Consider the following 13,571-nt stretch of genomic DNA (forward strand, 5'->3'; position numbering starts at 1 on the left):
ACATCATCTTTAACTTTGAGAAGGCCTACTTCATCCTGGATGAGTTCCTGTTGGGCGGCGAGGTGCAGGAAACCTCCAAACAGGCCGTGGCTCGCTGCATCGAGGCCTCGGACCTGCTGCAAGAGGTGAGGCGCGCGCGCGCGCACACACACACACACACACACACACACACACAGTCATAAATGTTTGACAGGCTTGTAATGCAGCTGTGATAGGCGCAGTGTTTATTGGTAATTGATTATGTTAATCTTCCCAATGAAGTGTATATTAATGGAATGGTGAAAGGTTTTTCTGAATTTTCGGCCTTCAGTGCCGAAAGCTCAACAACTTGTTTGAATAGTCATAGTGAAACATGCATGGTTGTGATTATTTCTAACAAACTACATCATGGAGTCTTGACTGTCTGTCCTCTATCAGTGGCACTTGTTGCAAAGTAGTCGGTGTCTGAATGAGTTGACTTAACCGTGGTGGTGCTGAGTTCCTGGTTGGCTGTAGTCCTTCTTAGTTGCTCCTAGTCTTAGTTCTTCTACGGATGCGGCGATTTAGCCGGTGCTTCTTTTCATGTTTTTTTGCAGCTTTGTCTTCCTCACTCTTATCCGTCCGTCTCCCTTTTCATCTCTTTCTCTATCCTCACCTAATTCGTTGTGTAGGTTTATCCCCCCCCCCCCCCGACTCCCCTGCTAGGTTTGTTGCTCTTGTTGTGTCTCTCCGTCTCTCTCTGAGGCCTACTTCACACTGAATGCGTAAACATATCCGACAGTCGGATCCTTCCCCCCAGTGACCGTCGGATGATATGTCTTTGTTTCGCATTACAATATACACCGATCAACAGTAAAGCCACTGACAGGTGAAGTGAGGGTGGGATGTATGAGGCAGCAAGTGAACGGTCAGTTCTTGAAGTTGATGTGTTGGAAGCAGGAGAAATGGGCAAGCGTAAGGATCTGAGCCACTTTGACAAGGGCCAAATTGTGATGACTAGACGGCTGGGTCAGAGCATCTCCAAAATGGCAGGTCTTGTGGGGTGTTCCAGGTATGCGCTGGTTAGTACCTACCAAAAGTGGTCCAAGGAAGGACAACCGGTGAACCGGCGACAGGGTCATGGGGGCCCAAGGCTCATTGATGTGTATGGTGAGCGAAGTCTAGCCTGTTTGGTCCGATCTCACAGAAGAGCTACTGTAGCACTAATTTCTGAAAACGTTCATGTTGGCTATGATAGAAAGGTGTCAGAACACATACAGTATTTCCCTGATGGTAGTGGCCTCTTTCAACAGGATAATGCGCCCTGCCACTCTGCAAAAAGTGTTCAGGAAGGATTTGACTCGTCGGGATTCCTCCTGGTGAAAGATCTTGTAATGTGTGACCCCCTGTCGCCAGTCAGTCATGTAGTGTGCAAACCACAAGACCGCAAGATTCCTGATCACAAGACAGAAAGTTGTGTAGTGTGAACAGAACAGCCATCTGACCACTTTAAAAGTCGTGTAGTGTGTCCATGGCATTACAGGACTTAAAGGATCTGCTTCTAACGTCTTGATGCCAGATACCACAGGACACCTTCAGAGGTCTTGTGGAGTCCATGCCTCCACGTGTCAGAGCTGTTTTGGCGGCACAAGGGGGAGCTACATAATATTAGGCAGGTGCTTTTAATGTTGTGGCTGATCGGTATATGTGAGGGAAAGTGGGAGAGCTTGTTTTTTCCGGTACAAAAAGTAGTTTGATCAGCTGGACATTCACCATGTTCCATGAATGAGTTTCAAACGTCCTATATATAGTGTTATATATATATGTATGGGGGGAAAAAAAGCACAATTCACTTATCTAAAAGGAGGTTTATTGATAGTGAATATGGTGACATCCAAGATTAAAGTTAATAACGTCATTAGTTCATATAAGTGACATATTTACTAAGTTTTAAGCCCAGTTCCAATAAAAAAAACAAAACACAAACCTCGACTGACATCAATTCCGGTCGTACTGTCGGACAGGAACTTGTTGCATGAGCCCGTAGCCTCGAACGGACACAGACATTCCACATCACATCACAGCTTTTCCTGTGCGGGATCCGACTCTCCATAGGAATGAACTGACTTCCCCTTTTGTTCTCATTGTTTGTCCTATTCGGTGTGAAGCAAGCTTTAGTCTTTCCCCCTCCTGCGTCCTGCTTTCGTCCTGCAGGTGTGTTGATCTTGTTGTGTCTCTCCGTCTCCTGTTCTTAGGGTGACTAACGCTGCCGTCTTGCAGGTGTGTGTGTGTGTGTGTGTGTGTGTGTGTGTGTGTGTGTGTGTGTGTGTGTGTGTGTGTGTGTGTGTGGCTCTGCCATTCATTTGTAATCATTATCGCTTCAGGATGACAACAGTGATTGGTATGAGGTGGAGCTCTTTGGATGACCTTGAATATGGACAGAAAGGTTAGAGGCTCTGCTTCTGCTAGTGAGCGTGTGTCGGTGTTCTCTGCCCTCCATAGCTGGCGATGTGGCGATGTGTGGCTGTAAATAATATTTTACACATTTCCCGCTGGGAAAGTATGTATTTAATTTCATTTTCCCTCTCTCCCCTTCCCTTTTTTTTATTTTAGACCATGGAGGAGTATATGAGCAAGCCTGCCTTTTAAATTGTGGAGAAGAAAGAAGATCGTGTGGATGAGTTCGACAAGTGTCTGATGAAGGAAAGGTTTTTTTTTGTTTTTTTTTTATTTAACTGCTGTTACTAGGAAGCTTGAAGCACCTAAAGCATTTTCATTATTTCAAATTTAACTGACATTGATAGTAAACCGAATGCTATTTGATATTCTGCCTCAAGGAGATATATGAAAACATTGATTCATCTTTTTTTCCAGATTAAATTTAGGAGATTCTAGGAATAAAATCATAATGATGATTTTGATTTTTTTTTTTTTTCCATCTACACACCTGTTGATTTTAATATTTGAGGGGACTCGCTGTTATTTAATATATTGCTAGTGAACAGTTTTATTCCTAAAATGCCATTGATCAGGTTAGGAAAGATGTTTCTACCTCGAGTTCAAAAACAACATCATAGCTTTTACACTTTAATGAGGCCTTTGTAACTGCATAAGCATTAAGCAATATTTTTTTTAAACGTGAGAAATGTCATTTTGGATTCAAACTGATCATGTAGAACTGTCTCCTTGAAGTCGACTCCCTATCTCGTAGTATGAGTGAGATGCATGTCTCAAGTGGGTTAGTTGATAGCAGGGTTGTGGATGTGCTGTTTCCCTTTTTTCAATGTGCCATTTATAATGGTTGGGCTTCTGATTAAAAAATGTATTTTGCTAAATATTTTTTTGTCCCAGAAAATCATTATATTGGATGGAAGGGGTCGTGCAATTCTTTGTTTACCACACACACAAAAAAGCTGCCCCCCTTTGAACTACATTATCAGCTTGTCGGTGTAGTTCTCCATGAGTGAATAAGACAACATAAGCCAACAAGAAGAAAAATAATACCGCTGATGCTTTATTTATCTCTTGATTCCATCACACATCATTGAACATGTACAAAATGAGTTTAAAAATGAGCATATAGCACAACAACTGGTATAGGCCAACGATAACAGAGCTTTGCAGTATGAAAGGGTTTGGAAGGCAGGCAACGGCTTGAGTCGAGATTTGTAAATAATCATTTTTATAATAATTATAACATTGAGGTCCACGAACCCTGAATAATATGACTGAGTCACAACAACACTCGCTTCCCAGTCCAGCAAAACGCTCATAATAACACCGGCTTATATGCTTCATATAATAGAAATCTGCAATGTGTAAACTAGATCACGTCCACCAGACTGGATATTTTTTTTACATCATATTCATACCCCACCCCCAGCCAGACCCAGGGGCCAGGCTACATTCCAACCAAGGGTTTTCCACGCGGCTCCTCGCCCTCCCTCTCGGTTTGGGGGGCGGAGGTCTTGGCCCCTGGCTCCTCGTTCCCCTGGTTCTTCTCGGTGGGGCTGACGTTCTCCTCCGCGGCGGCCTCCGCCTCTCTTTTGGTCACGGGGCTCTTCTCACTGTCCCCTTGGCCCTTGAGATAGTCCTTCATGGCCTGCTCGTACAGCTCGTAGGGGAACTGGCCGCCGGTGTCCCTCTTGGTGATGGCGGGGTACTCCGTGAGGATCTTGGCCGCCAGGTAGGTGGTCACCTCGTCCTCCACGTCGTCATCGTCGCCGTCATCCTCGGCGTTGTCCGTCTGCCGCTTGAACGGCATCTTGTTGAGCTCGGACAGTAAGAGGTTCTCCCGGCGGCCGGACGAAGAAGGGACCTTGACAGGGGCTGGTGCTGGGTTTGATGGTCCAGGGACTCTGTCTGCGGATGCGACCGGCTTCGCGGGTCTCTGCATCACGGGGTACTCGTTGCTGATCGTCTCCACGCCGATGATGTCCAGGAAGTCCTCCCGGTCCATGTCCTCGGGTGGGCTCTTGCTCTTCACCGGCAGCCTCCGGCTAAAGTATCTGATCTTGGGCTGGTTGGTCTGACCGTTGGTCCTGTAGCGGGTGGTCGAAGTTTGCGGGTGGCGGTGCAGCTTCCTGAGCTCCTCCGTGATGAGCATGTCGATCAGGTCCTGCGGGGGGACGTGGAGCTTCAGTGAGAGCTCCAGCAGCTCCTTCACCGTCCGGGGATCCACGAGGGAGGGGCGGATGAGTCTCTTTTTCGGCTCCCCGGTTTGGTCCCTTTTCTCTGTCTGGTCGGTCATCTCCAGGACCTTCAGGAGGTAGTAATCCACCAGCTTGGTGTCGTCGTCGGCGTCCTCGCCGCGGTTCGTGCTCGCCGCCCTGCGCTGCATCTCCTCCCGCTCCGCCTCCTCCTGCTGCTCCAAAGCCTCACCCAGGCTCCGGTCAAACTCTTCGTGGCTTCCGTTCACCAGCTCCTCCGTCTCCTCCCTCTCCTCCACCGGGACCCAGTCCTCCCCCCCAGCCACGTCTTCGTAGGCCAGGTTCCTGAGGCTGAAGACGTCCTCCTCCTCGTCATCACCACCGTCTTCCCCCGCAGCTGCGGCGGCGGCGGCGGCCGGGTCCCTCCTCTGCAGGCCGCCGGTGCCGGGCATCCTCCCCAGCTCCTCGAAGATGGAGCGCAGGTTGGCGAGGCTCTGCGGGGTATACTGCTCGTCCAGGTCCTCCGTGGCCCGCTTGTAGGCGTCCCTGTTCTCCTCGTCCTCGAACATCAGCGGGTACTTCTTGTGGGGCCGGGGGAAGTTTCCGTACTCTGTGGGCGGACCGGCGGGGCCGGCGCGGTGCCTGCCGCCGCTGACGCCGCTGTGTGCGCGGCGGTCGCTCCGGGGCTCCGCCGGTGCGGGCCTGGCGTCCCTCCCGGCCTGGTGGTCCTGGAGGGATTTCAGCAGAGCCTTCACCAGCTGCTCGGCCGAGACGTCCTGCCTCGGCACGGGTGGCGGAGGTGGCGGTGGAGCCTGGCCCGTGCCGGCGCCGGCGCCCTGATCCTGCAGGGAGGCGAGCTGCAGCAGGACGCGGAACTTCTCCACCTCGTCGTAGTCGACGGGCTCCTCTCCTCGGCCGCCGTTCCGCTGCTTCAGGTTCTCGATGTATTCCAGGGCCTTCATCATGTCGGAGTTGGGCGGGTAGGCGGCCGCCGGCGGTCCCTCGTCCTGCCCGCCCCGGAGCCGGTGGTAGCGGGGCAGGGACGCGCCCTGCACGGCGCACGCACCGAGCAGCAAGGCGAGGAGCACGGCTCCTTCCCCGGGCAACTTGAGGTGGAAATGCAGCATTATCAGGCGTTCACCTGCGGAATCAAGGAAGTAAATAAATAAACAAGTTAGTAAGTATACAAGGAAAGCTTTCTTCGTATCTATAGCACTTTTAAAACACATTGTTTCAAAGTGAAATCACAAAACAGCAACACGATGAAGAATGAACAAAATCAGAGTGGGCATAAAAGCAAAGAAGCCTAACTTATGAAATGCAGAAAAATAGATTACAAAATAATAATAATAATAATATAATAATAAAGCAGTAGTTATTTCAGTGATTAACTTCGAATCGTATCGCACGCAATCGCCTTTCCAGAAAAAAAAAAAAAATTCTCCCACTAATTTTCCTCAATGACATCGCAATAGGTCTCGTAAAAATTGAATTGTGTTATTAATTTTGGCTTCACTATTCAACGTCGCAGTGATACGGTTCCCATCCCTGGATGAGTCACTCTCCGCGTTGTTAGGGGCAACCTCGGCATGCTCTTTCGCTTTCCCAACTAAAAAACGGGAAAGCTCATTAAATCGGCAGAAAAAGGACGTGATCCTAATAAAGCTCTACTTGTTCTCGTCAAAGTCGTGTATTTCATCTAAATAATAGCGCAACGTGGATTCATCATCCTGCGATGGAGCAAAACCACCGCCTTTCCATCGTCCATTGACACACATCTTTGAATTGTAAATTGTAATCCGACTGTTAAAGTAATTATTTGGAGCATGAAGCGCCCATTTCTCCCAATTTGTGCCCTACCTTCGGTAATGGGGTTTAAGCAGCAGCAGCAGCAGCGACGTGTGGCATCTCCTCTGGATCTGCTTTCAGCACTCGGACAGCTCCCTGCGATATAAGAGGCAGCACCTGACTCTGACGTCACAGCAGGACACACGCAACAGCCAGGGTTGAAGGGAAAAAAAAAAAAAAAAATCCATATAAATGATTTAGTTTATGTGATATGGCATACTAAGAAGCCCTGTGTGTTATAAATAGCACCTGGTGGTGTTTATTGCACCAATCTCTGCATCGATCAGAGCGCTTCTTGCAAATGCTTGCGGGGGGCCAGGTGGATGGATGGTGGTGGCGGTGTTGATGTTTTCCACTGACGACTCTTTTGTAGGTTTTAACAACCGGTCGTAGCGTTTGCCAGAAATCAAATGCATATGGGCTCGGCGTGCGGTTGCATATTCACTACTACCATTTAGTGCAGAGTGGTCACGGCAGATGCAGAGTTAAACCCACCAGCGATGACTCACACGCTGAAACCACCTTGGAGTTGCTGTCGCAGTTAGGAGAGAAGGAAAGAGAGACTGAGGGAGAGGGGGAGCGATGGAAAGAAAGACAGAATGAGAGAAATAAACACCAAACAGACAGCTCGTCACTGAGGGGTCGCAGTGGTGTCCATCCAGGCTGCACAATCAAAAGTATCTTGGTTTTCAAGAACAAATATGGAGTTTTGAGAATGGCGTGAAATAAGCTGTGGTGGGAAAAATGCTGTTCAGTACTTCAATGTTAATCAACTGGTTTTCATGTGATTTTTTTTTTTTCATGCCCTGGTCTGTGTTTGTCAGGAGAGATGATGGAGCAGATGGACCCGGGATGGCGCTCTCTGCACTGGTGCTCCGGGCGGCTCCTCAAGGCTCCCAGCCTTGCGTCCCTGAAGGGATTCCGCGCCTGTTTTGCCGAATGCATCCTCGCTCCTCATATCCACACGTTCTCTTCGATCCCTCCTTCTAAGCTCGTCACAAACCCATTCCCCTCTTGTTCAGAGCGGGTCGTCCCTTCCCGCCCCGCTTAAGTTTGTGGAACAGCCTATCACTGATAGATCTCCTCAGCCGCCCCGCCGCAGTGCTCGGCGCGCTTAGGGCATCTCAAACGCGGGAGCCGTCAACACAAATGAATGGCTGCACGGCTTCCTGGTTCCGCTGTCAGCTGCCTGTCCCTGGGGGAGGAGGGGAGGGGAGGGGGAGGGGGCAGTGTAGAACCTTCTGACGTTGACAAGTTAACGTCGAACGCACGAAGATGTTGGTTGTGTCCCACAGCATCACTCCCGTGACCTCCACTGATCGCATCAGCCCATTCATAAAAACACAGCCTCTGCCCCAGGGACGTCCATCAGCTTCGTCATAGCCACAACTCTGCGGTATCTATCTATCTATCTATCTATCTATCTATCTATCTATCTATCTATCTGTCTATCTGTCGATCTGTCTGTCTGTCGGTGTATCTCCCATCATTCTATTTATACATCTCTCTCTGTTTGTGTGTTTTTGTTATCGCCGTGGCAGCCGGGCCGAGGCTCCGTGATGGAAGAGGGGACTTATCACAAAGTAAATTGGCAGTGGGTCTCTGGTGACAGATGATTCACTGGCTCATCCAGTGAGTCCTGACTCCAGGGCCCGCAATGTGAATTCTGCACGCGTTGTTCCATACAGACCCACGCCCTACCGCCAAACCTCACCGCACTGACTGAACAGATAAGCAACTGTAAAGCGTTGTCATTGTGCTATCTCTCTATCTCTCTATCTCTCTATCTCTCTATCTATCTATCTATCTATCTATCTATCTATCTTCCACTATCTATCTTTCTACTCCTACACATGACACCATGGCCAACGGTGCTTTTGTTTACCTTCATTTCAATCAGAGCTGGGGATGAATAAATCAAGGACAAACACCCACCCACACACACACACACACACACACACACACACACAGAAATTGAGTCAGAAAAGCTCAATTGAATCTTGAAACCCTTCACTCTGGTTTCCACACGGAGCCAAGGTTGTTTTGCTTGCTTCGCAGGCAGATTACACCTTCTGAGGCGTTACACTCAAATCAAGTTTTTACGTGACGAGGGCTGCAAGGTGGGGTATTTATCTTCCCTCTCAGGTGTACGTTGATTCCACAACCCTATCAAAAAGAAAGATCCGTCAATGTTTCATTTAAAAAAAATCTTCCTCCCTTTTGTTTTTGTTCTGGCTCCTTTCCTCTACCACACCCGCAACCCACCCTACACCATCACCACCACAACCGGGAGGAGAACGAGCGCGCCTGTTGTCATGGCTCACCTTCTTTTGAACCGCCGTCTCCATGGTTACGCCGCCTCGCCACCTCTCGATTCCCTCTCTCCGCTTCACCTCCTCCCGTTCTGAGCCCGCCAATAACTTCCTCCTCTTCCCCACCCTCCCACCAATCCTTATTGTTTACCCAACCATCCCTTGACATTGTCACCCCACCCCCACCCCCACCCCACCCCCATGTTCTCTTGTGCCAATTATCTTGGTTTAAAGAAGAAAAAAAAAGGGTTGACTGGTGGGTTTTAATGAGGGGCATAGATGAGGTCATTACGGCTGGAATTCATTGCCTAGCCTATTAGGAGGAGAAGAAAAGGTGGGGTTAGGGGATGGGGGAGGAGGGGAGGGCGAGGAGCAGCAGACCGGCCTTTCATTAAAAAGGGCACATTTCACCTCGTCTCGGCACCTGACGGAGGACCTGTGGGAGTGGACCCTCTCTCAATTCATTTGACTCTGGCTGCCGCTCACCACCGGCCTTGTGCACTCCTCTGTCGCCAACTCGTCTTTCTCTTGCGTTGTCAAACTTTCTCAGCTTCCTGGCTTTTTCCTTCTCCCCTTTAGTCTGTGATCTATCATCTTCAATGTCTCCCTTCACGCTTAGTCTGTGTGTGTGTGTGTGTGTGTGTGCGACCTTGGTTGTGAATCACCTTCCAGATCGACTGTGGTTCCATATACACAGATACGCCACAACATTAAAACCACTGGCAGGTGAAGTGAATAACATTGCTCATCTCGTTCCAGTGGCACCTGTCAAAGGGTGGGATGTATGAGGCAGCAAGTGAACGGTCAGTTCTTGAAGTTGATGTGTTGGAAGCAGGAATAATGGGCAAGCGTAAGGATCTGAGAGACTTTGACAAGGGCCAAATTGTGATGACTAGACGGCTGGGTCAGAGCACCTCCAAAACGGCAGGTCTTGTGGGGTGTTCCTGGTATGCAGTGGTTAGTACCTACCAAAAGTGGTCCAAGGAAGGACAACCGGTGATCTGGCGACAGGGTCATGGGTGCCCAAGGCTCATTGATTCATATGGAGAGTGAAGTCTAGCCCGTCTGGTCCGATCCCACAAAAGAGCCACTGTGACAAAATTCTGAAAAAGTTAATGCTGCTTTGATAGAAAGGTGTCAGAACACACAGTGCATCACAGCTCGCTGTGTAGTTGCAGACCGGTCAGGGTGCCCATGACCCCTGTCCACCGCTGAAAGCGCCTACAATACGGCAAGTGAGCTTCAGAACTGGACCATGGGGCAATGCAAGAAGGTGGCCTGATCTGATGAATCATGTTTTCTTTTACATCATGTGGATGGCCCGGGTGCATGTGTGTCGTTTATCTGGGGAAGAGATGGCACCAGGATGCACTATGGGAAGAAGGCAAGCCGGCAGAGGCAGTGTGATGATCTGGTCAATGTTCTGCTGGGAAACCTTGGGACCTGGCATTCATGTGGATGTTACTTTGACACGTACCACCTCCTAAACATTGATGCAGACCATGTACACCCCTTCATGGCAACAGAATTTCCTGATGGCAGTGGCCTCTTTCAGCAGGATAATGTGTCCTGCCACATTGCAAAAAATGTTCAGAAGTCGTTTGAGGAACATGACAGAGTTTGCGGTGTTGACTTGGCCTCCAAATTCCGCCGATCTTAATCCGATGGAGCATCTGTGGGATGTGCTGGAACAACAAGCCCGATCCATGGGGGCTACACCTCACAACGTACAGGACTTAAAGGATCTGCTGCTAACTTCTTGGTGCCAGATACCACAGGACACCTTCAGAGCTCTTGTGGAGCCCATGCCTCAAATGTCAGAGCTGTTTTGGCGGCACGAGGGGGAGCTACACAATATTAGGCAGGTGCTTTTAATGTTGTGGCTGGTGGCTGTGCATGTGCATGTGCTTCAAAGTGCAGATGCGGCCATGACGTGAGTGTCTACAGTCGGGGCCGCAGCCTGACGCACGGGCTGACGTCAGCCGAGAGCAGAGGCAGGAAGATGCCTCTTGATGAAGCCCTTCCCCCTTCCCAAACAGGCCGCTCGCGTCCTGAGAGTTCATCATTTGGAAACACAATGTCCATCCATTCATTAAAAACTAGGATTAAATCATGAACTCTCACTCACATGTGTGTTGAAAGCACCGTGTTGTGTTTTCAGACAGCAAAATGGTGTGAAGCGTCTCAACGTGTAAAGCTTCAAAGTCGATCTTATCTCTTATCTCTTATCTCTCCCTCTCTCTCTCTCTCTCTCTCTCTCTCTCTCTCCCTGTCTCTCATTGGTTCTCCTGGCGGTGCAGTGTTGCTATTTATACGGTTCGTGGGGTGTTCGGTGTCTAGGCTTTGGAGGTTGGATGGTATTTGGCGCTCATTAAAAAAGTCTGTTGCTTTTCTCTCGGCGTCCATCCATCTGGATTGTCCAATGGAAGCTGGTGAATGTCTGTGTGTGTGTGTGTGTGCGTGCGTGCGTGCGTGCGTGCGTGCGTGCGTGTGTGTGTGTGTGTGTGTGTACAGTATGCGATGCTGCAAGTACAACACAATGATAGCCCTTTGAATTCCTCTTGTCAATATCATATTCATCAATATCATCAATATCATCGTGTGTGTGTGTGTGTGTGTGTGACGAAACTGTAGAGTTCATCCTCATGTCCATTCCACCGCCACCTTCATATTTCTCCAGCGTAAAAATGAGCTTGTTTGTTTGTTGTTCTCCACACAGATGCTCATGAGCAGCCGCAGCGGGAGGAGGGGTGTGAACTCATCGCAGGAAGCAACGCCCTTTTATGGGCACTTATTTCGTCTTTTTTTTTTTTCCTTCTGCGCTCCGTTCTATTTTCTATTTCTGCCGCGTCTCGGTTTTGCGCGTCTTGTCTCCTCTCCTCATCTTTCCAGTTCCCCTTTATTCCCACTCTTCTCTCCTTTCCGCCCCTATCTATCGCTTTGGCTTTTGTTTTCCTCTCCTCCTCTGCTTTGCCCCTCCCATCTCTCTCTTCTCTCTCTCTCTCTCTCTCTCTCTCTCCCCGCCACTCCCTGTTGGCTGTGTGATGACGTGGCCCTGGCTGCCCCCCACCCCCACCCACCATGCTATATATACCCGCCACCGGTGAGTCATCGCCCCCAGACGTATTAATGGCTGCCTCTCCATCTGTCCCTCCGTCCCTCCGTCCCTCCATCCCCCACCCCACCCCACGCTCCTCCTGTCGGCCTTATTAAACGGATGGAACCCTCGCACCACACACATCACGATCGCTCCGTCGGTGCCAAGCCGGCGGCTGGTCCACCTCCAGCACCAGCGAGGCGCGGCCAAGGGTCGGCCTGGCTTGGTGCAAAGGGTAAACTGACCAACGATAACGTCATCAGAGGTAAACCAAGGGAGAAAAACCGTTAGAATGAGGCACTCCTTTATTGGGAGAGGTGCAAACATGAACGGACCTAACATTCAGCCATTAGGTCTATTCCGTTGGTACTGATATCTAGGTGATGCTGATGGGACTATAGAAGGTATTCTAATGACCATAAAAATGGTAAATGGTAAATGCCCATGATGCCCTTTAAAGAAGACACAACAGCCTTTGGAGACTTGAATTTATCACTGAGAATTCATCGGCATCAGGCCCAGTCTCCTGGCTCTCATCTCATCTCATCTCTGGAAGTTTTTTTTTTTTTGTTTTTTTTTTATTGATCTTCCTTACGCGCTCCATCTAGCCGCCTCTTCGAATCTCACTTCCGGCCCCGGCTGCAAATACCGCGCAGTGTTTGCTGGCTTAGACGAAATGAATCTGGGTTTCTCCGGCCACCCTGTCTGGGTGGCGAGGGCAAGGGCAGCCAAACTCCGAACACACACACACGCGCACGCACACGCACACACACACACACACACGGAGGTTAAAGTTTTGGAGGACTTCTGAGTCATGGACAGAGAGGGCGAGAGGCAGGCGGAGAGAGAGACAAAACCCCACTTGGACCAAAGCGTACCTATACTCTGACAATGCAGATGGTGTCCTCCGTTTTCCTCTTTCAGTTTTGCTGAAGCCACTCGGGAGGGCGGGCGGGCGGGCGTGCGTCACACTCGGTGGGCCGCCGCAGCGAGCAGGATGCCTCTGACTCACACACACCGGCCCCGAAAAGCTGCATGGAGCCATCGTGAGAGTCTGTCTCTCAGCATTTGCCTCGACACTGCGATGTGAAGGGGGAAACGTCACAACGCACTAAATCCTCCCCTGTGATGTGTGATATTGTTTGTGTAAGAGATCCCAAGAGTTTCCTTTGTGCATACAATTTATATTCTTTTTCATTTGGGAAATGTGCTTCTGATGATGAATTTTCACACATCGTAAATTGCTTAGTTTGTCTTTCTGTCTGAAAGGCATTCATCCGGATAAAAGGAAAGAATGCTTTAAATCCACCGAGACAGAAGCTTAGGCATCAGCGTTTTCACATGATTTCACAGCCTGGTGGCCAATTGCTACTCAAATGTATTTTTAGTGGGATTTAACACAATTATTCAAATTGCCGATAACAGTGCGGATGGATTATTCCCCGGAGGTTAAGAAGGTAGGATAACCCTCTAAAACACAGATTCAATCAACCCATAAACAAACAAAAAACGACTTCCTGGAGGAAAAAGCCTTTGTTTACTAGCTCTGCTGTGAGACGGATTCCCAAAACTGTGTGGTTTTTTCACGATTCGCCACTCCAACACACACACACACACACACACACACACACGGTCCCCCATTGCCATAGCAACTCTGCTTTCAGGACATGATTCTAGTCAAGTCGTTGATCGTATTAGTCACACATT

At 49.4% G+C, this 13,571-nt stretch overlaps 2 protein-coding genes across 4 annotated transcripts in view; one reads left to right on the forward strand and one right to left on the reverse strand.

The window, feature by feature from the left end:
- Window positions 1–3,295, forward strand: part of ap1s3b (adaptor related protein complex 1 subunit sigma 3b) — a 5,318-nt gene extending 2,023 nt beyond the window's left edge. For all 3 annotated transcript variants that reach the window (XM_080011024.1, XM_080011022.1, XM_080011023.1), the window contains 2 exons: window positions 1–125; window positions 2,572–3,295. The exon at window positions 1–125 is cut by the window's left edge and continues 13 nt beyond it. In XM_080011024.1, the coding sequence (XP_079867150.1) occupies window positions 1–125; window positions 2,572–2,607 (161 nt within the window). In that variant the 3' untranslated portion in view covers window positions 2,608–3,295. The remainder of the gene's footprint in view (window positions 126–2,571) is intronic.
- Window positions 3,296–3,859: 564 nt separating this feature from the next.
- Window positions 3,860–5,734, reverse strand: scg2b (secretogranin II b; the record flags this gene model as incomplete). Its single annotated transcript, XM_080011287.1, has 1 exon — window positions 3,860–5,734. The coding sequence occupies one exon, from the start codon at window positions 5,732–5,734 to the stop codon at window positions 3,860–3,862; it is 1,875 nt and encodes a 624-aa protein (XP_079867413.1).
- Between the last annotated feature and the right edge of the window lie 7,837 nt (window positions 5,735–13,571).

Source organism: Zeus faber (assembly GCF_960531495.2).
Source record: "Zeus faber genome assembly, chromosome: 12".
Lineage (NCBI taxonomy): Eukaryota > Metazoa > Chordata > Actinopteri > Zeiformes > Zeidae > Zeus > Zeus faber.